Source organism: Fukomys damarensis, unplaced genomic scaffold (genome assembly GCF_012274545.1).
Source record: "Fukomys damarensis isolate Sample0158 unplaced genomic scaffold, DMR_v1.0_HiC HiC_scaffold_27, whole genome shotgun sequence".
Taxonomy (NCBI): domain Eukaryota; kingdom Metazoa; phylum Chordata; class Mammalia; order Rodentia; family Bathyergidae; genus Fukomys; species Fukomys damarensis.
In genome coordinates, this window is record NW_022900939.1 from 2892982 (window position 1) to 2913316 (window position 20335).

Sequence of the window (20335 nt, forward strand, 5' to 3'; positions counted from 1 at the left end):
ATCAGGAAGTGGACAGGCAGTCTGCAGGCTAAGGTACAACTCTCGGGCCCTGAACACTCAACCTCCGCATCAATGATGCAGCAAACTACTGTCTATAACAGCAGTGAGACAAATCTAAGACACCAGCACATTCTTTGAACATAAACTACAATGTGTGAAATGTGTGTTGTACAGAAGTCCAGCAAAAGTGGACTCTGAGCTCCTAGGGTTCTCAGCACGATACTGGACACAGCCACTCATCTGGGAGAGAAAAAACACACTGACATATCCCAAAGAAAACAAAAGATTTGAAGGCTGTAACATGTGAAAAAAAATTAAATTAAGAGACGAATTACCAGACTACAAACTCACCCATCCCAGGGCCCAGTGTTTGGAGACCAATCTTCCTGTACCGACACAGAGCCCATCCCTCATCCTGATGACATTAGAGCGACCATCATCAGGACGACACTGAACACACGCATCATGCTGTCCTCACGTGCTGTCTCACTCAACCTTCAAAATACTATCTTGGGTCAGCCCCAAGTGCCCAGTGAAATTTATTTTCTTCTTGGATGCACTGAGGCTACACTCTGAAGTGAAATGAATAGGACACACGAGTAAATACCAAATAGTTTCTCTGGTGTGAAAAACTAAAAGTGTAAATAAGGTTCAAATGGTATAACTGAGAGTGTGAAATAGGAAGAAAATGGCTAAAGGGGAAGTGGGAAGGGGAGGGGAAAGGAAATAAGATTTTAAAATGTGAAAAAAGGAAAAAATGGACAGAAAGTCTTTGTAAATAGGGAAGGCTGAATGGGGTGAAGGGAAGGCAGGGAAATGGGGAAATAACAAGAACCAAGACGTATCATGGGACGGTACAAGATCCCAATGATGAGTGTAACTACTGTTTGCTTCAAATATTCCATAACTTTCATGGGGGAAATTTTTATTTTACTCATTCATAAAAATTAAATTCAAAGAACTTAGGTTAAGAGCAATTTTTCAAGCTAGCAAATAGTAAGGATGACATAGTAATGTGAATCCACCCTTTCAACGGGGACTCACTTCTATAAACAAGGTTGCATTTAATTTTCAAATTGTGTTTCTTGATGTCCTATGACTCTAATGCTCTATGCAAGTCACTGTATCCACTGTGCATTTATCTGTGAATCTCTCTTCTAACATAACTCTTGCACAATGCTTCAGAGAAAAGAAAAACTGATTAAAGCTAAATTAAATAAATTTAGAATGTTATCATATTCTAGTATTTTGATTGGAAGTTACCTTCTCCCAAACTAAGCTCTGTCTACAAATGGTCATGTACTCTTTAATAAATTCAGTCCCTTTGACAGCAACTTACATCGTGAAAGTGGGCATCAGTAACCCCTAAGGAGACTGGCGAGTATGAAATGACAGTGAAGCAGGACAAGGGACCGTTACAGCCATGTGAGGTGTGAGGCTGAATCTTCCTTGGCAGGGAGATTTCTTCCAGGCATGTGACCCTGGACGACTTCTTATCCGACTACGGTGCCTCGGTTTGCTCAAGTGCAAAATTAATAATCAGGGGAGACAAACCATGAAGACCCCTCCACTTCAAAACAACGAAGGTACAGATTACTCTTCCAACAGTTTTTGCTCACACCAAACCTTAGATCTGGAGACTGTGGAAGACCAGTTTATTACATAACATACTGATGCTTACACATTTGAACAGGTACATAACTTATTTTGACTCATCTTGCTGCTCCTTCATCTCTTTCTGCCGCAGAGTGCACTGTGATCCTACACAGCCATCTATGAAGAACACCACAGAGGCGAGTGCGTTCATCCTGCTGGGACTCACCAGCACCCCAGAGCTGCAGCTGCCCCTCTTCACTGTGTTCCTGCTCGTCTACCTCCTCACTCTGGTTGGGAACCTGGGGATGACCTTGGTGATCCTGCTGGACCCCCGGCTGCACACCCCCATGTACTTCTTCCTCAGCAGCCTGTCCCTGGTGGACTTCGGCTACTCTTCAACGATCACCCCAAAGGTTTTGGCTGGTTTGCTCACTGGCGACAAACTTATCTTACACTATGCCTGTGCTGCTCAGATGTTCTTCTTCATACTCTTTGCAACTTTGCAACCGGACAATTACCTCCTGGCAGTCATGGCCTTTGATCGCTTTGCAGCCGTGTGTAAGCCCCTGAACTACCCTGTGATCATGACAAGGAAGATGTGTGCCCATCTGGCCTTCACCTGTTACACCTCTGGTTTTCTGACTGCTGTTGTTGAGGTTGCAGACACCTTCTGCCTCCCTTTCTGTGCGACCAATGTGGTCCATCACTTCTTCTGTGATATTCCAGCAGTCATGACTCTGGCTTGTTCTGATAAACACATTAATGAGCTCATTCTTCTTTCCATTGCAAGCTTTCATCTTATATTTGGACTGACTGTTATTTTAGTTTCCTATCTGCTTATATTCACCACAATTTCAAAGATGCACTCAGGTGAGGGATACAAGAAGGCTCTGTCCACCTGCGTCTCTCACCTCACTGCCGTCTCCATCTTCTACGGGACTCTCATCTTCATGTACCTGCAGCCCAGCTCCAGTCACTCCATGGACACAGACAAGATGGCGTCCGTGTTCTACACCATGGTGATCCCCATGCTGAACCCACTGGTCTACAGCCTGAGGAACAAGGAGGTCAAGGGTGCATTCAAGAAAGTTATTGCACAGATAAAATTGTCTTTAGCATTTTGACTTTTACTTTGGAGGAGACAACAGGGACCTATAAATGCGAATGTCATGTCATCTTCATCTACCGAATCTCATTGGAAGGCTCAGGTAGAACATGTGTCCTAAAGCAACACACTTACACTTCAGAGGCTACTGTCCAGAGATGTGGAAATGTCTTCGGAAATATGACAAGGGAATGAAAAGATATGTGGAACCGTGAGTTATTTTTGTTCCTGCTTATAAAAGGCCTTTTAGAGAGCATTTTATTGACTCGCATACTTCATGCATTGTCTCCCCCACAAAACAGTAGAAACAGACATGTAAAAGAGGGGTATCCATGTGCACATCTTGTGTTCCAAACTATATCCATGTGGTCACATACAAATGAAGGTGGGAATTTGGCCAGACAGAAGGGGAAAGTGGCTAATTTTTATTTAGAAAATACTTCAGTGACTGAGTAAAGTACAAGCAGTTTAATCATGTTTCCTACTGTTTATTCTTTACCAGTAGGATTTGAGTCTTAATTCAACAATAAAAGTGGTGCACTTTTGCTTTTTTATTGGGATCATCATATGGGGACATGCAGAAATACAGAATTAAATGAATTAATATTTTTAGTCTTCGGCTGGGGATGTAGCTCACTGTTGCTGTGCCTGGCTGGCAAGTGTAAGATCCTGAGTATGACTGCTGGTTCCAAAAAAAAAAACCTAGTACTTTGAACTTGATAGGAACATTTTATAAAACAAACATGTTCCTGTTTAAAATTTCAACAATAGACTTCCAGAAAAGTAGGGGGTAACTAAACCACTTTGTGATATATTCCTATCTATCAAGTCTCATGTTAAAAAATAGAAACAAAGTTTTTGTAAATAGGGAAGGGAGTAAGTGGTGAAGGGAGGGCGGGGTAGGGGGAAAAATGAGACCCAAGACCTGTCATGTAAAGGTACAAGATCCCAATGACGAATGTAACCGTACTGTATACCCAAAGAGTACCAATAAATTTGATTTTAAACAATAACAAACTGAAATCTCAGTGAGGCTTTTCAGTTTCCTGCTGAAAGTACTTCGTGGATTTTAACGTCCCTCCTTTTGACTTGTGCTACTTCTTTATCTTCTTTTACTTTCTTTATCCTCTCCCATTCTCCCATTGTTTACTCACTTTATTTTCACTGACTTCCTTGCGGTTTCTTAACCACATCAAGTAATCCCGTGGACGCGATCTCCTTACACTATTCAGGTCCTCACTTCCGTGGTGCCCTGTTAGAGCGTCTTTCTCTGGTCACCTTTACAGTGACTTTCCACTCAGCAGACCTGAGCGATCGCTGTGCCCTACATTAAGCTTCACAGTCCACTCCAGATGCACATGGGAAAACAAACCAACTGACACTCAGAATTTTACAACTGTGGATAGTGGTTAGGACTCTGCAGAGTAAAAGAACTACCAGGATAGGCAGAGATAGGTAGAAAGAGGTTTGTTATGCTGGAGTGGAGCATCACATTACAGAGCCTGAGAACTCTCACAATTTCCGATCTGCAAGTTAGGGGCCAAGCAGAGCTGGTTGCAGGGCTTCCGTTCAGGGCCAGAGCCGTCAAAACCAGGGCAGCCACGGGGGTAACTTCCAGGCCAGGGCTGAGAGCTGAGGACCAGGAGTGCTCATCTCCCAGGACAGGAGCACATGCGCGTCCTGCTCAAACACACGCAGCACAGTCCCCTTCCTCTGCCTCAGTGGACTGCAAGGCCCAAGCTGCCTTCGCTGAGGGTGAAAGCTACTCTCTGACAATTCCCATGCTCACCTCTTCTGAATCAACCTCACAGATACCCAAATACAATGCTTAGCCTGGGCTGGATGGCTTTTCATCAGTCAAGAGACCATCTAAAATAAATAGAAGAGCTGGAAATGAACTAAAACACAGCACATCGCTCTTAATGAACACCATATATTGGGAAATAAGAAAAGGAAATCAATGAGAAATTATGAAAATAAAATATATATTAACCTTTCTATAAACTCTTTGATGTTGATGAATAGGGTAAAGGTTAGACCTGACAAAATCCCATTTAGAATCAACATATGCAGGAGGATACTTCAAAATATTAGAAAGCTTAGAAAGGAAAGAGGTGGGGAAAAGTAAAGACAAACTAAGAAATAGGCAGAACACACTGAGAAGGCCAGATGGAAAAAAGCATGAAAAAATAAATACAAACTATAAATATAAATGGACAAACATTTGAAGACATGTAAGTTCTTCTTTTGAAGAGATATTTTTACACCCAGAAGAAGTGCAGGTGATATCTGAGGGCAACATCAAGGAATTATCAGATAGACACAAATGGTCCGAGGTGGTTTACTCTCTAGGACAACAGAGAAAGAGGTCAGCAGAGGGCCTGGGCTGAACCAAAAGTATCTCTCTGGAATCTGAGAGGAAGAGTGGAGGTGGCTTTGTTCTTTCCTATGCGCAGCACCTTCCCTCCAGCGAAATCCCCAGGTAAGGAGCACGGGAGGACCCACCCGTGGAGAGGAGAGGCCCAAGGTGTTAGGTCCGGGAGCCAGAAACACACTGAGAGTGCGTGATGGGAGGTGACTGCACTCAGTGCTGTGAGTGTCAAACAGAAAACACTGCTGATGTGCGGGGAGCTGGGTCAGAGAAGGGAAGGATGGCTCAGAGCAGGGAGGGAGGATTTACCAGGAGATGCGTTATGTCTACGAGAAGTTTGCTCAGTGCTCCGGAAAACACTGGGATTCTTATGGGAGGAACTGACAAGGGGCACACAGAGAGGCAGCAGAATGGACGGAAAATAACAAACGTTTACTCCATCGATGGGGGTCGATCACACCTAATGGCCGTGCCCTCATAGATCCAGCACTGGGCTCCAACTCCCCCTTTCCTAGGGTTTTAGAGCCGTGATCTCATTCACTTGGTTACATTGCAATTTCACAGTTCACAAAGCTGATATTCAAAACATGGTGTGGAGGCAGTTGAATTTCAACCCAGATGTGACACTTTGTTAGCAGAGGATACCTTTAAATTTCATTTTGTTATCTATTCTAGCCAGGTAGAAGGGAGCATTTTTGTTCAGCAAAACTAACAATGTTTTTCATTTACAAAACTTTTGAGTGAGATTAGATGCCTCTGTCACTGGTAATTTCTGAACTATAGAGAGCAAAGTGAAGAAGTTATCGTACATTGGGACATTAGCTAAGGTTTTTGCTATTAAAGTGTTCTTTATCAGGATAATGTGTAAAACAGACCTTTAACTTACAGTACCTGAGAGGGGCGGAACTGAACACATTTTTTTTAATTTCTATTTTTCATTTCCTGGTGTTGACATCAGAGAAATTACATGCCCAACACATAACACGAGCAGTCACTTACACCAAAATCTGGTCCTAAGTCTAAGACATGTGACCTCTTCCTTCTATTTTCCTTCATGCATGGGCTGGTATGTGACAGAGCAAGTCACAGTACACATGCAGCACCACACTGGGGTATGCAGAGTGGAGATGAAGCCATCTGCCTGCACACACGAGTCACATTCTCAGATTGACTTAGGGTATTTATTGTTGATTGGATCCCACCTCTCTGACTCCTGTGTTATATCTCTCAGCTGATAGTAAACACAAGAAAGGAAATACAAATTTTATTTTTAACTTCTTAAAATGGCATGAACCAAGGATTAGTAATAATAAGTAATATAGTAGAAAGGAAACAAGTGAAATGAATGAACATGATAGAAAAAAATAAATATGAAGTGAATGTTATAAATATCAATAAAACATTGAATGAAATTTAGTTAAGCACACTGTTTATACACTTAATGACATCGTAACAAAGTTGGGGGAAAATAAATACAAATGCATCTATGTTTTACTCAACATAAAAATGGTATTGCTGTGTTCAGTTTCATTGCTTCTCCACCAGGTAAGAGTGACGAGGAGCAATGGGCTTCCTCAGAGGGAGTCCACATCCCCAGAGAGGGCCATGTTTGCACAGCTGCCTCCTCATTTCCATTTGCTCAAGTCTAACATCATATCATGGTCCCACATGACACAGTCATGTGCTAAGTCTCAAATCACACCTCCCTTGGTCACAATTTATCCAAGAGAACAGTAATATTTTCAGCACACATCTCACCAAACTGAGTATTTTCAAGGATTCTTCTTTCATGCTATATATATATATAAGACTTTACTGAAGTCTTTGTAGACAGATCTCAATTGCTTCTCACAGACAAAGCTTTCAGGAGTTTTCAGTCATGTGCTAAGTCTCAAATCACACCTCCCTTGGTCACAATTTATCCAAGAGAACAGTAATATTTTCAGCACACATCTCACCAAACTGAGTATTTTCAAGGATTCTTCTTTCATGCTATATATATATATAAGACTTTACTGAAGTCTTTGTAGACAGATCTCAATTGCTTCTCACAGACAAAGCTTTCAGGAGTTTTGGTAGAGTGAACTTTGCTATTTCTCGGCCACAAATGAGGAGACTATGCCTGCGGAAGCAAAATAGTTCACAAGGACATGGAAAAACCCAGGGTACATGTAAGATCTAGACCTGTGTTCCAGATTCCTGTCCATAATTCTTTTTCCATCCCTACATGAGTCAAAGAAAATGGAACCCTTGTTCAGAAGGACACGAGAGAAAATTTCTCCAGCATCACTTCCACAACTTTCCAAGAATGATTTTCTGATTTCAGAGTCATAATTCAAGTTTGCCCTTCCCTCTTTTCTAAGACCATGGTAAGCTTCTCTACTTAACAAACACTTCTAATTTAAAAGCACAAGTGAATTAGAAATGATGGGGTGTCTACAGTGTATCTCCATTTGTTTAGGTCATAGCTGTGACTCAGTTGCTTTTTCTGAAACTTTGACTTAGAGATGTTGGGAGTGCAGCTCAGTGGCACAACATTTGCCTACCGTGTGCAAAGCCCAAGGTTCTACCCTGACACCACATTAGGAAACATAGATGCCTTGGACAGAGGGATATAGATCAGTGGTAGGATGATTGCCTAGCAAGTGTGATGCCCTGGGTTCTATCTTCAAAAATACAGGCACTGACATGGGTCCAACATTCAAACACAAAAAACATTTTAACCGGCAGAGAGGACAGTGCTTCTGTTCCTTTAACTTTACCATTGATTTCCTCAAGAGAATGGCAAAAACCCCAGACAGGAGATGATGTGATAGAGTGGAAGGTAAACTCATCCTTTTCACTGTATGTTACTTTGTCACTGAAGGGGTAGCTTGCAAAAACAGTGTGACAATACAGTCCTTCTACTGATTCTAGAAGCATTAGTAGGAATCTACTAAGAAGATCATTAGTTCATTGTCACTGTTATTTCCTCACATGATAACTTTTTCATTCCTTTTTATCAAGAAAATATAGCACTGCAGTGATCAAAGACAGTAACTTTGGAATAAGTTAGATGAAATTTGGAATCTTGGATTTCTGGTATAGAATCTAAGAAATTCATATAATTCCCCAGTTCTCCATTTTCTTCACAGTAAGTGAGATGTATATATGAACACAAATTCCCTCGCTCCCTCTCTCCTCTGATATCTCTCTGTCTGTCTGTCTCTGTGTCTACCCAGCATCTATGAGACAAACTAACTCACATGCATAAAGGTGATTCTGTTAGTTACTTCAGGAAACATGGTTTAGGAGACAAACTCATTTAGGATATGTGATCTTGACAAGGTACTGTATACTTCATATTTCTACTCAGAATAGCAACCTTTACCATGGTCCAGAAACATGTGCACATTCTGCCCTCTCAAACCCCATGATTATATTGCCTGAGATGAGAAGAAAGGAACCGCAAAGAATGACTAAATTGAGGATGTGAGGAAGTGAGATTACTCTGGTGTGTTCACGTGGCTGAAATGAGAAAAGATATCATAAGATAAAGTGGCAAATTACAACTGTAGATCACATTACTTAGTAGGTGACACGCTGGCAAACACAAATACTGTAGAGTTTACCGTATGGCTATATGAGGAGGGATGAGGAGGAAGATGAGGGATCACAAGCGGTTATCAGGAAGTGGGCAGGCAGTCTGCAGGCTAAGGTACAACTCTCAGGCCCTGAACACTCAACCCTGTGCATCTCTGCATCTGTGATGCAGAAAACTCCTGACAAGAATGGCAGTGAGAGGAGTCTAAGAAACGAGCAGATTCTTTGAACATGAACTACAAAGTGTGAAATGTATGTTGTACAGAAGTCCAGAAAAAGTGGACTCTGGGCTCCTAGGGTTCTCAGCACAATACTGGACACAGCCACTCATCTGGGAGAGAAAAAGCAGACTGAGAAATCCCAAAGAAAGAAAATATTTGAGGGCAATAGCATGTGAAAAAAATTAAATTAAAAGATGAATTACCAGACTACAAACTCACGCATCCCAGGGCCCAGTGTTTGGAATCCTATCTTCCTGTACCGACACAGAGCCCATTCCTCATCCTGATGACATTAGAGCGACCATCGTCAGGACGACACTAAACACACACTTCATGCTGTTCTCACGTGCTGTCTCACTTAACTTTCAAAACACTATCTTGGAGTCAGCCCCAAAGTGCCCAGTGAAATTTACTTTCCTCTTGGAGGCACTGAGGCTATGCTCTAAACTAAAATGAATAGGACACCGTTGAGTACATACCAAATAGCTTCTCTGGTGTGAAAACTAAAAGTGTAAATGAGGCTCAAATGGTATAATTGAGAGTGTGATATAGGAATAAAATGGTAAAGGGGAAGTAGAGAGGGGAGAGGAAAGGAAATAAGATTTTAAAAACGTAAAAAAAGGAAAAAATGGAAAGAAAGTCTTTGTAAATAGTGAAGTCTGAATGGGGTGAAGGGAGGGCAGCGGAATGGGGAAACAACAAGAACCAAGACGTATCATGGAACGGTACAAGATCCCAATGATGAAGGTAACTACTGTTTGCTTCAAACGTTCCACAACTTAATGAAGTAAATTTTTAGTTTAAGCATGCATCAAAATTTAATTCAAAGAAGCAAGGTTAAGAGCAACGTTCCAATCTAGCAGCAAATAGTAAGAGTTACATACTTATGTAAATCCACCCCTTACACAAGCCCTAGACATTGTAAACAAGGCTTCAAATTATGTTCAACTTGTCTGTGGATTTCCCATGACTCTAATGCTCTATTCAACACACTGTACCCACTCTGCATTTATCTGTAAATCTGTCTTCTAAGGAAACTTTTGCACAATGCTTAGTAGAAAAGAAATACTGATTAAAGCTAAGTTAAGTAAACTTAGAATGACATCCAATGCATTACTGGTATTTTGATTGGAAATCACCTTCTCCCAAACTAAGCTCTATCTACAAATTCTCACATATTCTTGAATACATTCAATCACTTTGCTATCAACTTACGTCATGGTGAAAGTGGGCATCAGCAAACCCTAAGGAGACTGGTGAGTATGAAATGACACTGAAGCCAGCCAAGGGACCGTTACAGCCATGTGAGGTGTGAGGCTGAATCTTCCTTGGCAGGGAGACTTCTTCCAGGCACGTGACCCTGGATGACTTCCTATCCTACTACTGTGTCTCAGTTTGCTCATATGCAAAATTCATAAGCAGGAGAGACAAACCATGAACCCCTCAGCTTCAAAACAATGAAGATAGAGATTGGTCCTCCACCAGTTTTTGCTCAAACCAAACCTTAGATCAGGAGAATGTAGAAGACCAGATTTTCTCATAACAAATGATGCCTCATGCACTTTAACGGGTAGGTACCTTACTATGGCTCCTCTTGCTGCTCCTTCATCTCTTTCTGCCGCAGAGTGCACTGTGATCCTACACAGCCATCTATGAAGAACACCACAGAGGCGAGTGCGTTCATCCTGCTGGGACTCACCAGCACCCCAGAGCTGCAGCTGCCCCTCTTCGCCGTGTTCCTGCTCGTCTACCTCCTCACTCTGGCTGGGAACCTGGGGATGACCTTGGTGATCCTGCTGGACCCCCGGCTGCACACCCCCATGTACTTCTTCCTCAGCAGCCTGTCCCTGGTGGACTTCGGCTACTCTTCAACGATCACCCCAAAGGTTTTGGCTGGTTTGCTCACTGGCGACAAACTTATCTCACACTATGCCTGTGCTGCTCAGATGTTCTTCTTCATATTCTTTGCAAATATGGAGAATTACCTCCTGGCTTCCATGGCCTTTGATCGCTTTGCAGCGGTGTGTAAGCCCCTGCAGTACCCTGTGATCATGACAAGCAAGATGTGTGCCTGTCTGGCCTTCGCCTGTTACACCTCCAGTCTTCTGACTGGTATTGTTGAGATTGCAGACATCTTCTGCCTCCCTTTCTGTGCGACCAATGTGGTCCATCACTTCTTCTGTGATATTCCAGCAGTCATGACTCTGGCTTGTTCTGATAAACACATTAATGAGCTCATTCTTCTTTCCATTTCAAGCTTTCATCTTATATTTGCATTAGCTGTAATTTTAGTTTCCTATCTGCTTATATTCATCACCATTTCAAAGATGCACTCAGGTGAGGGATACAAGAAGGCTCTGTCCACCTGTGCCTCCCACCTCACTGCCGTCTCCATCTTCTATGGGACGGCCATCTTCATGTACCTGCAGCCCAGCTCCAGTCACTCCATGGACACAGACAAGATGGCGTCGGTGTTCTACACCATGCTGATCCCCATGCTGAACCCACTGGTCTACAGCCTGAGGAACAAGGACGTCAAGAGTGCATTCAAGAAAGTTATTGCACAGGCAAAATTGTCTTTAGCATTTTCACTTTGACTTTGGAGGAGACAACAGGGACCTATAAACGCGAATGTCACGTCATCTTCATCTACTGAATCTCATTTGAAGGCTCAGGCAAAAGTTGTGCCCTAAAGCGACACGCTTACACTTCCGAGGCTACTGTCCTGTGACATGGAAATGTCTCCAGAAATATAACAAGGGAATGAAAAGATATGTGGAACCGTGAGTGATTTTGGTTCCTGCTTATAAAAAACCTTTTAGAGGGCGTTTTATTGACTCACACACTTCATGCATTGTCTCCACCACAAACAGTAGACACAGACATGTAAAAGAGGGGAATCCATGTGCACATCATGTGCTCCAAACTATATCCATGTGGTCACATGCAAATGAAGGTGGGAATTTGGCCAGACAGAAGGGGAAAGTGGCTAATTTTTATTTAGAAAACAATTCAGTCAGTGAGTGAGGTACGAGTAATTTAACTAAGTTTCCTACTCTTTATTCTTTGAGTTAACTGGAGTATTTGAGTCTTAATTCAACAATAAAAGTGGTGCACTGGTTTTTCTTTTTTATTGGCTCATCATATGGGGACATGTAGAAATACAGAATTAAATGAATTAATATTTTTGGTCTTCGACTGGAGATGTAACTCAGTGTCGCTGTGCCTGGCTGGCAAGTGGAAGATCCTGAGTATGATTCCTGCTACCAAAGAAAGAAAAAAATCCCACCTAGTACTTTGGACTTGATTGAAACATTTCACAGAAGAAACACATTCTGCTTTACAATTTCAACAATAGAGTTCCAGAAAAGTAGGGGGAAACTAAAACACTTTGTGATGTATTCCTATCTATCAAGTCTCATGTTAAAAAATGGAAACGTTTCTGTAAACAGGGAAGGGAGGAGGGGATGAAGGAAGGGCAGGGGTAGGGGGGAAAATGAGAACCAAGACCTGTCATGTAAAGGTAGAAGTTCCCAATGACGAATGTAGCTGTACTGTACACGCAAAAAGTACCAATAAACTCAATTTCAAACAATAAAATAAACTGAAATCTCAGTGAGGCTTTTCGGTTTCCTTCTGAAAGTGCTTTGTGGATTTTAACGTCCCTCCTTTTCACCTGTGTTACTTCTTTATCTTCTTTTACTTTCTTTATCCTCTCCTATTCTCCCGTTGTTTACTCACTTTATTTTCACTGACTTCCTTGCGGTTTCTTCACCACATCAAGTAATCCCGTGGACGCGATCTCCTTACACTATTCAGGTCCTCACTTCCGTGGTGCCGTTAGAGCGTCTTTCTCTGGTCACCTTTACAGTGACTTTCCACTCAGCAGACCTGAGCTATCGCTGTGCCCTACATTAAGCTTCACAGTCCACTCCAGATGCACATGGGAAAACAAACCAACTGACACTCAGAATTTTACAACTGTGGATAGTGGTTAGGACTCTGCAGAGTAAAAGAACTACCAGGATAGGCAGAGATAGGCAGGAAGAGGTTTGTTATGCTGGAGTGGAGCATCACATTACAGAGCCTGAGAACTCTCACAATTCCGATTTGCAAGTTAGGGGCCCAGTAGAGCTGGTGGCAGGGCTTCCGTTTACAGCCAGAGCCCTCACAACCAGGACAGCCATGGGGGTAATTTCCAGGCCAGGGCTGAGAGCCGAAGACCAGGAGTGCTCATCTCCCAGGACAGGAGCACATACGCGTCCTGCTCAAACATTCGGAGCACAGTCCCCTTCCTCTGCCTCAGTGGACTGCAAGGCCCCAGCTGCCTTTACTGAGGGTGAAAGCTACTCTCTGACAATTCCCATGCTCACCTCTTCTGAATCAACCTCACAGATACCCAAATACAATGCTTAGCCTTGGCTGGATGGCTTTTCATCAGTCAAGAGACCATCTAAAATTAATGGAAGAGCTGGAAATGAACAAAAACACAGCACATCGCTCTTAATGAACACCATAAATTGGGAAATAAGAAAAGGAAATCAATGAGAAATTATGAAAATAAAATATACATTAACCTTTCTATAAACCCTTTGATGTTAATAAATAGGGTAAATGTTAGACCTGACAAAATCCCATTTAGAATCAACATATGCAGGTGGATACTTCAAAATATTCACAAGAAAGCTTAGAAAGGAAAGAGCTGGGGAAAAGTAAAGACAAATTAAGAAATAGGCAGAACACATTGAGAAGGCCAGATGGAAACAAAATAGGAAAAAGTAAATACAAATTATACATATAAATGAATGAAAACTTGAATATATGTAATATCTTGTTTTGAAGAGATATTTTTACACCCAGATGAAGTGCCGGTGATATCTGAGGGCAACATCAAGGAATTTTCAGATAGACACAAATGGTCCATGGTGGTTTACTCTCTAGGACAACAGAGAAAGGGGTCCGGAGAGGGCCTCTGTTGAAACAAGAATTATCTCTCTGGGAATCTGAGAGGAGGAATGGAGGTGGCTTTGTTCTTTCCTATGCGCAGCACCTTCCCTCCAGCGAAATCCCCCAGGTAAGGAGCACAGGACCCACCCGTGGAGAGGAGAGGCCCAAGGTGTTAGGTCCGAGAGCCAGAAACACACTGAGAGTGCGTGATGGGAGGTGACTGCACTCAGTGCTGTGAGTGTCAAACAGAAAACACTGCTGATGTGTGGGGAGCTGGGTCAGAGAAGGGAAGGATGGCTCAGAGCAGGGAGGGAGGATTTACTAGGAGATACGTTATGTCTACGAGAACTTTGCTCAGTGCTCCGGAAAACACTGGGATTCTTATGGGAGGAACTGACAAGGGACACACAGAGAGGCAGCAGAATGCACGGAAAATAACAAACGTTTACTCCATCGATGGGGATCGATCACACCTAATGGCCGTGCCCTGACAAATACAGCACTGGGCTCCAACTCCCCCTTTCCTAGGGTTTTAGAGCCGTGATCTCATTCACGTGGTTACATTGCAATTTCACAGTTCACAAAGCTGATATTCAAAACATGGTGGGGAGACAGTTGAATTTCAACCCAGATGTAACACTTCTTTGTTAGCAGAGGATACCTTTAAATTTCATTTTGTTATCTATTCTAGCCAGGTAGAAGGGAGCATTTTTGTTCAGCAAAACTAACAATGTTTTTCATTTACAAAACTTTTGAGTGAGATTAGATGCCTCTGTCACTGGTAATTTCTGAACTATAGAGAGCAAAGTGAAGAAGTTATCGTACATTGGGACATTACGTAAGGTTTTTGCTATTAAAGTGTTCTTTATAAGGATAATGTGTAAAACAGACTTTTACCTTACAGTACCTGAGAGGGGAGGAATTGGACACTTTTTACTTTACTTCTGTCATTTCTGCTGCTAACATCAGATGAGTTAAATGCCCTACATGTGACCTAAGCACACGCTTACATCAAACTCTAGTCCTAAATCTAAGACATGTGACCTCTTCCTTCTTTTTTCCTTCATCTATGGGCCGGTATGTGGACAGAGCAAGTCAGAGTACAGATGGTGCAACACAGTGGGATATGCAGGGGGAGATGAATCCATCAGCCTGGAGACAGTAGTCACATGCTCAGATTGACTTAGTGGTATTAATTCGTGCTCAGATCCCAAGTCTCTGATACCTGTGTCACATCTCTCAGTTTAAAGTAAACACAACAAAGGAAATACAAATTTTATTTTTTAATTTCCTAAAATGGCATTATCTATGGATTTTTAATAACACATAATATAGTAGAAAGTAAACCAGTGAAATGAATATGAACATGATAGCAAAAAAATAAATATGTAGGGTATATTAGAAATATCAACAAAATATTGAATGTATGGGTTATTAATAACAAGTAATATAGTAGAAGGGAAAAAGTGAAATGAATATGAACATGATACAAAAAAATAAATATGAAGTGAATGTTATAAATATCAATAAAACACTGAATGAAAATTAGTTAAGCACACTGTTTATACACTTAATGACATCGTAACAAAGTTGGGGGAAATAAATACAAACACATGTATGTGTTACTCAACATAAAAAGGGCATTGCTGTGTGCAGTTTCATTGCTTCTCCACCAGGTAAGAGTGACGAGGAGCAATGGGCTTCCTCAGAGGGAGTCCGCATCCCCAGAGAGGGCCATGTTTGCACAGCTGCCTCCTCATTTCCATTTGCTCAAGTCTAACATCATATCATGGTCCCACATGACATTGTCATGTGCTAAGTCTCAAATCACACCTCCCTTGTCACAATTTATCCAAGAGAACGGTAATATTTTTAGGACACATCTCACCAGACTGAGCATTTTCAAGGATTCTTGTTTCATGCTATATATATATATAAGACTTTACTAAAATCTTTGTAGACACATCTCAATTGCTCGTCACAAACAAAGCTTTGAGGAGTTTTGGTTGAGTGAACTTTGCTATTTCTCTGCCACAAATGAGGAGACTATGCCCTGCAAAAACTAAATAATTGCCAAGGACATGGAAAAACCCAGGGTACATGCAAGACCTAAACCTGTGCTCCAGTTCCCTGTCATAATTCTTTTTCCATCTCTACATGAGTCAAAGAAGATGGATCCCTTGTTCAGAAGGACGTGAGAGAAAATTACTCCAGCATCACTTCCACATCTTTCCAAGAGTGAATTTCTAACTTCTGACTCATAATTCAAGATTGCCTTTCCCTCTTTTCTAAGGCCAGGTAAGCTTCTCTACTTACCAAACACTTCTAATTTAAAAACACAAGGGAATTGGAAATGATGGGGTGTCTACAGTGTATCTCGATTTGTTTAGGTCATAGTTGATGACTCAGTTGCTTTTTCTGAAACTTTGACTTGGAGATGCTGGGAGTGCAGCTCAGTGGCAAAACATTTGCCTACTGTGTGCGAAGCCCGAGGTTCTACCCTGACACCACATTAGAAGACTTAGATACCTTGGAAGGAGGGATGTAGATCAGTGGTAGGATGACTGCCTAGCAAGTGTGATGCCCTGGGTTCTAACTTCAAAAATAAAGGCACAGACATGGGTGCAATATTCAAGTGCGAAAACATTTTAACTGGCAGAGAGGGCAATGCTGCTGTATGTAGTACCTTTCCTGTTGATTTCCTTAACAGAACGGCAAAAACCCAAGGCAGGTGATGTTGTGATTGAGTGGAAGGTAAACTCATCCTTTTCACTGTATGTTACTTTGTCACTGAAGGGGTAGCTTGCAAAAACAGTGTGACAATACAGTCCTTCTACTGACTCTAGAAGCATTAGTAGGAATCTACTAAGAAGATCATAAGTTCATTGTCACTGTTATTTCCTCATATGATAACTTTTTCATTCCTTTTTATCAAGAAAATATAGCACTGCAGTGATCAAAGACAGTAACTTTGGAATAAGTTAGATGAAATTTGGAATCTTGGATTTCTGGTATAGAATCTAAGAAATTCATATAATTCCCCAGTTCTCCACTTTCTTCACAGTAAGTGAGATGTATATATGAACACAAATTCCCTCTCCCTCTCTCCTCTGATATCTCTCTGTCTGTCTGTCTCTGTGTCTACCCAGCATCTATGAGAAAAACTAGCTCACAAGCATAAAGGTGATTCTGTTAGTTACTTCAGGAAATATGGTTTAGGAGATAAACTCATTTAAGATATGTGATCTTGACAAGGTATTGTATACTTCATATTTGTACTCAGAATAGCAACCTTTACCATGGTCCAGAAACATGTGCACGTTCTGCCCCTCAAATCCCATGATTATATTGCCTGAGATGAGAAGAAAGGAACCACAAAGAATGACTACGTTGAGGATGTGAGGAAGTGAGATTACTCTGGTGTGTTCGTGTGGCTGAAATGAGAACAGATATCATAAGATAAAGTGACAAATTACACCTGTAGATCACATTACTTAGTAGGTGACATGCTGGCAAACACAAATACTGTAGAGTTTACCGTATGGCTATATGAGGAGGGATGAGGAGGAAGATGAGGGATCACAAGTGGTTATCAGGAAGTGGACAGGCAGTCTGCAGGCTAAGGTACAGCTCTGGGGCCCTGAACACTCAACCCTCTGCATCCATGATGCAGAAAACTAGTGACAATAACAGCACTTAGAGGAGTCTCAGAAACGAGCAGATTCTTTGAACATGAACTACAATGTGTGAAATGTGTGTTGTACAGAAGTCCAGCAAAAGTGGACTCTGGGCTCCTAGGGTTCTCAGCACGATATGGGACAGAGCCACTCATCTAGGAGAGAAAAAACAGGCTGAGAAATCCCAAAGAAAGCAAAAGATTTGAAGGCTGTAGAATGTGAAACAAAATTAAATTAAAACATGAAATACCAGACTACAAACTCACCCATCCCAGGGACCAGTGTTTGGAGACCTATCTTCCTGTACCGACACAGAGCCCATCCTTCATCCTGATGACATTAGAGCGACCATCATCAGGACGACACTGAACACACGCATCATGCTGTTCTCACGTGCTGTCTCACTCAACCTTCAAAATACTATCTTGGGTCAGCCCCAAGTGCCCAGTGAAATTTATTTTCTTCTTGGATGCACTGAGGCTACACTCTGAAGTGAAATGAATAGTACACACGAGTAAATACCAAATAGTTTCTCTGGTGTGAAAAACTAAAAGTGTAAATAAGGTTCAAATGGTATAATTGAGAGTGTGAAATAGGAAGAAGATGGCTAAAGGAGAAGTGGGAAGGGGAGGGGAAAGGAAATAAGATTTTACAAGTGTGAAAAAAGAAAAAATGGACAGAAAGTTTTTGTAAACAGGGAAGGCTGAATGGGGTGAAGGGAAGGCAGGGAAATGGGGAAATAACAAGAACCAAGACGTATCATGGGACGGTACAAGATCCCAATGATGAGTGTAACTCTATTGTTTGCTTCAAATACTCCATAACTTTTATGGGGGAAATTTTTATTTTACTCATTCATAAAAATTAAATTCAAAGAACTTAGGTTAAGAGAAATTTTTCAAGGTAGCAAATAGTAAGGATGACATAGTAATGTAAATCTACCCCTTGCAACGGAGCAGACAATGTGCTATCCTGCTACTGTGCCTGGGTTTGCTCATGTACAAAATTAATAAGTGGGGAAGACAAACCATGAAGACTCCTCCACTTCAAAATGACGATGACACAGATTGGTCCTCCACCACCTTTTGCTCACACCAAACCTTAGATCTGGAGACTGTGGAAAACCAGTTTTTATCATAACAAACTACTGCTTACGCACTTGAATGGGTAGGTACCTTACTATGGCTCCTCTTGCTGCTCCTTCATCTCTTTCTGCCGCAGAGTGCACTGTGATCCTACACAGCCATCTATGAAGAACACCACAGAGGCGAGTGCGTTCATCCTGCTGGGACTCACCAGCACCCCAGAGCTGCAGCTGCCCCTCTTCACTGTGTTCCTGCTCGTCTACCTCCTCACTCTGGCTGGGAACCTAGGGATGGCCTTGGTGATCCTGCTGGACCCCCGGCTGCACACCCCCATGTACTTCTTCCTCAGCAGCCTATCCCTGGTGGACTTCGGCTACTCTTCAACGATCACCCCAAAGGTTTTGGCTGGTTTGCTCACTGGCGACAAACTTATCTCACACTATGCCTGTGCTGCTCAGATGTTCTTCTTCGTACTCTTTGCAACCATGGAGAATTACCTCCTGGCAGTCATGGCTTACGATCGCTTTGCAGCGGTGTGTAAGCCCCTGCACTACCCTGTGATCATGACAAGGAAGGTGTGTGCCCATCTGGCCTTCGCCTGTTACACCTCTGGTTTTCTGACTGCTGTTGTTGAGGTTGCAGACACCTTCTGCCTCCCTTTCTGTGCGACCAATGTGGTCCATCACTTCTTCTGTGATATTCCAGCAGTCATGACTCTGGCTTGTTCTGATAAACACATTAATGAGCTCATTCTTCTTTCCATTGCAAGCTTTCATCTTATATTTGCACTAACTGTTATTTTAATTTCTTATCTGCTTATATTCATCACCATTTCAAAGATGCACTCAGGTGAGGGATACAAGAAGGCTCTGTCCACCTGTGCCTCCCACCTCACTGCCGTCTCCATATTCTACGGGACGGCCATCTTCATGTACCTGCAGCCCAGCTCCAGTCACTCCATGGACACAGACAAGATGGCGTCCGTGTTCTACACCATGCTGATCCCCATGCTGAACCCACTGGTCTACAGCTTGAGGAACAAGGACGTCAAGAGTGCATTCAGAAAGGTTGTTGGAAGGACCATGCATTGAAGAGACTGTTCTTTGTACAATATGTGTTTTTTGTCACTTTGTCAAAACTTGGCATGGATCAGGTTTAATGTCTGGGCCCTCCATTTTGTTCCATGAGTCTAGTATTGATTTTTTATGCCAGGATCATGCTGCATTTGTAGCTAAAACTCCGCAGCAGACTTTGAAGTCACGAATTGTGGTAACTCTAGCTTTGCTGGATTTTTGCCCCTATCTCCACCCTTCAGGATTATTTTGTCTATTCTCTGTCTTTTTTTGGTTCCATGCAGTTTGTTTCAGTTGGGATAACATATTTGAAATACTTATGCCAATGAATAACCTAAATAATTAATTTCCAATATGATCAAATAGTCATAGCATAATAAAAGTGGAGGAAAATCAAAGGCATTTGTAAATATATTAATATGTCTATTGATGAATCACTAAATAGTATACAGCATTATTTTTCAAACTCATGGACTTTGAAATGGCTGATGCTCATTAGTTCTCAGTGTGGCTGAGTACCATCATCCGTCATCACTCGCACTGTCTTCCGCCCCCTCAGATTACACTGATCTTGGTATTTCCTCACAAGAACATTCCTGCCTCGGGGCCCTTGTGCCTCTGGCTCCCTCTACCGGAAGGTCCCCTTTCTGCACTCAGGTCTCTGCGGAAACTGCACCT

At 42.1% G+C, this 20335-nt stretch overlaps 3 protein-coding genes across 3 annotated transcripts; all 3 read left to right on the forward strand.

Annotated features, from left to right (window-relative positions):
- Positions 1 to 1775: 1775 nt before the first annotated feature.
- LOC104851206 (olfactory receptor 5B2) lies at positions 1776 to 2720 on the forward strand. Its single transcript, XM_010608381.1, has one exon. The coding sequence runs from the start codon at positions 1776 to 1778 to the stop codon at positions 2718 to 2720; it is 945 nt and encodes a 314-aa protein (XP_010606683.1).
- Positions 2721 to 10527: 7807 nt separating this feature from the next.
- LOC104851208 (olfactory receptor 5B2) lies at positions 10528 to 11472 on the forward strand. Its single transcript, XM_010608382.1, has one exon. The coding sequence runs from the start codon at positions 10528 to 10530 to the stop codon at positions 11470 to 11472; it is 945 nt and encodes a 314-aa protein (XP_010606684.1).
- Positions 11473 to 18730: 7258 nt separating this feature from the next.
- LOC104851209 (olfactory receptor 5B2-like) lies at positions 18731 to 19675 on the forward strand. The gene has a single exon (XM_010608383.1). It carries the CDS (start codon positions 18749 to 18751, stop codon positions 19673 to 19675), a length of 927 nt encoding a protein of 308 aa, XP_010606685.1. The 5' UTR covers positions 18731 to 18748.
- Positions 19676 to 20335: the final 660 nt, after the last annotated feature.

Coding starts and splice junctions, on each gene's coding strand:
- LOC104851209 (XM_010608383.1), top strand. CDS start 18,749: ATGAAGAACACCACAGAGGCGAGTGCGTTCATCCTGCTGGGACTCACC.
- LOC104851208 (XM_010608382.1), top strand. CDS start 10,528: ATGAAGAACACCACAGAGGCGAGTGCGTTCATCCTGCTGGGACTCACC.
- LOC104851206 (XM_010608381.1), top strand. CDS start 1,776: ATGAAGAACACCACAGAGGCGAGTGCGTTCATCCTGCTGGGACTCACC.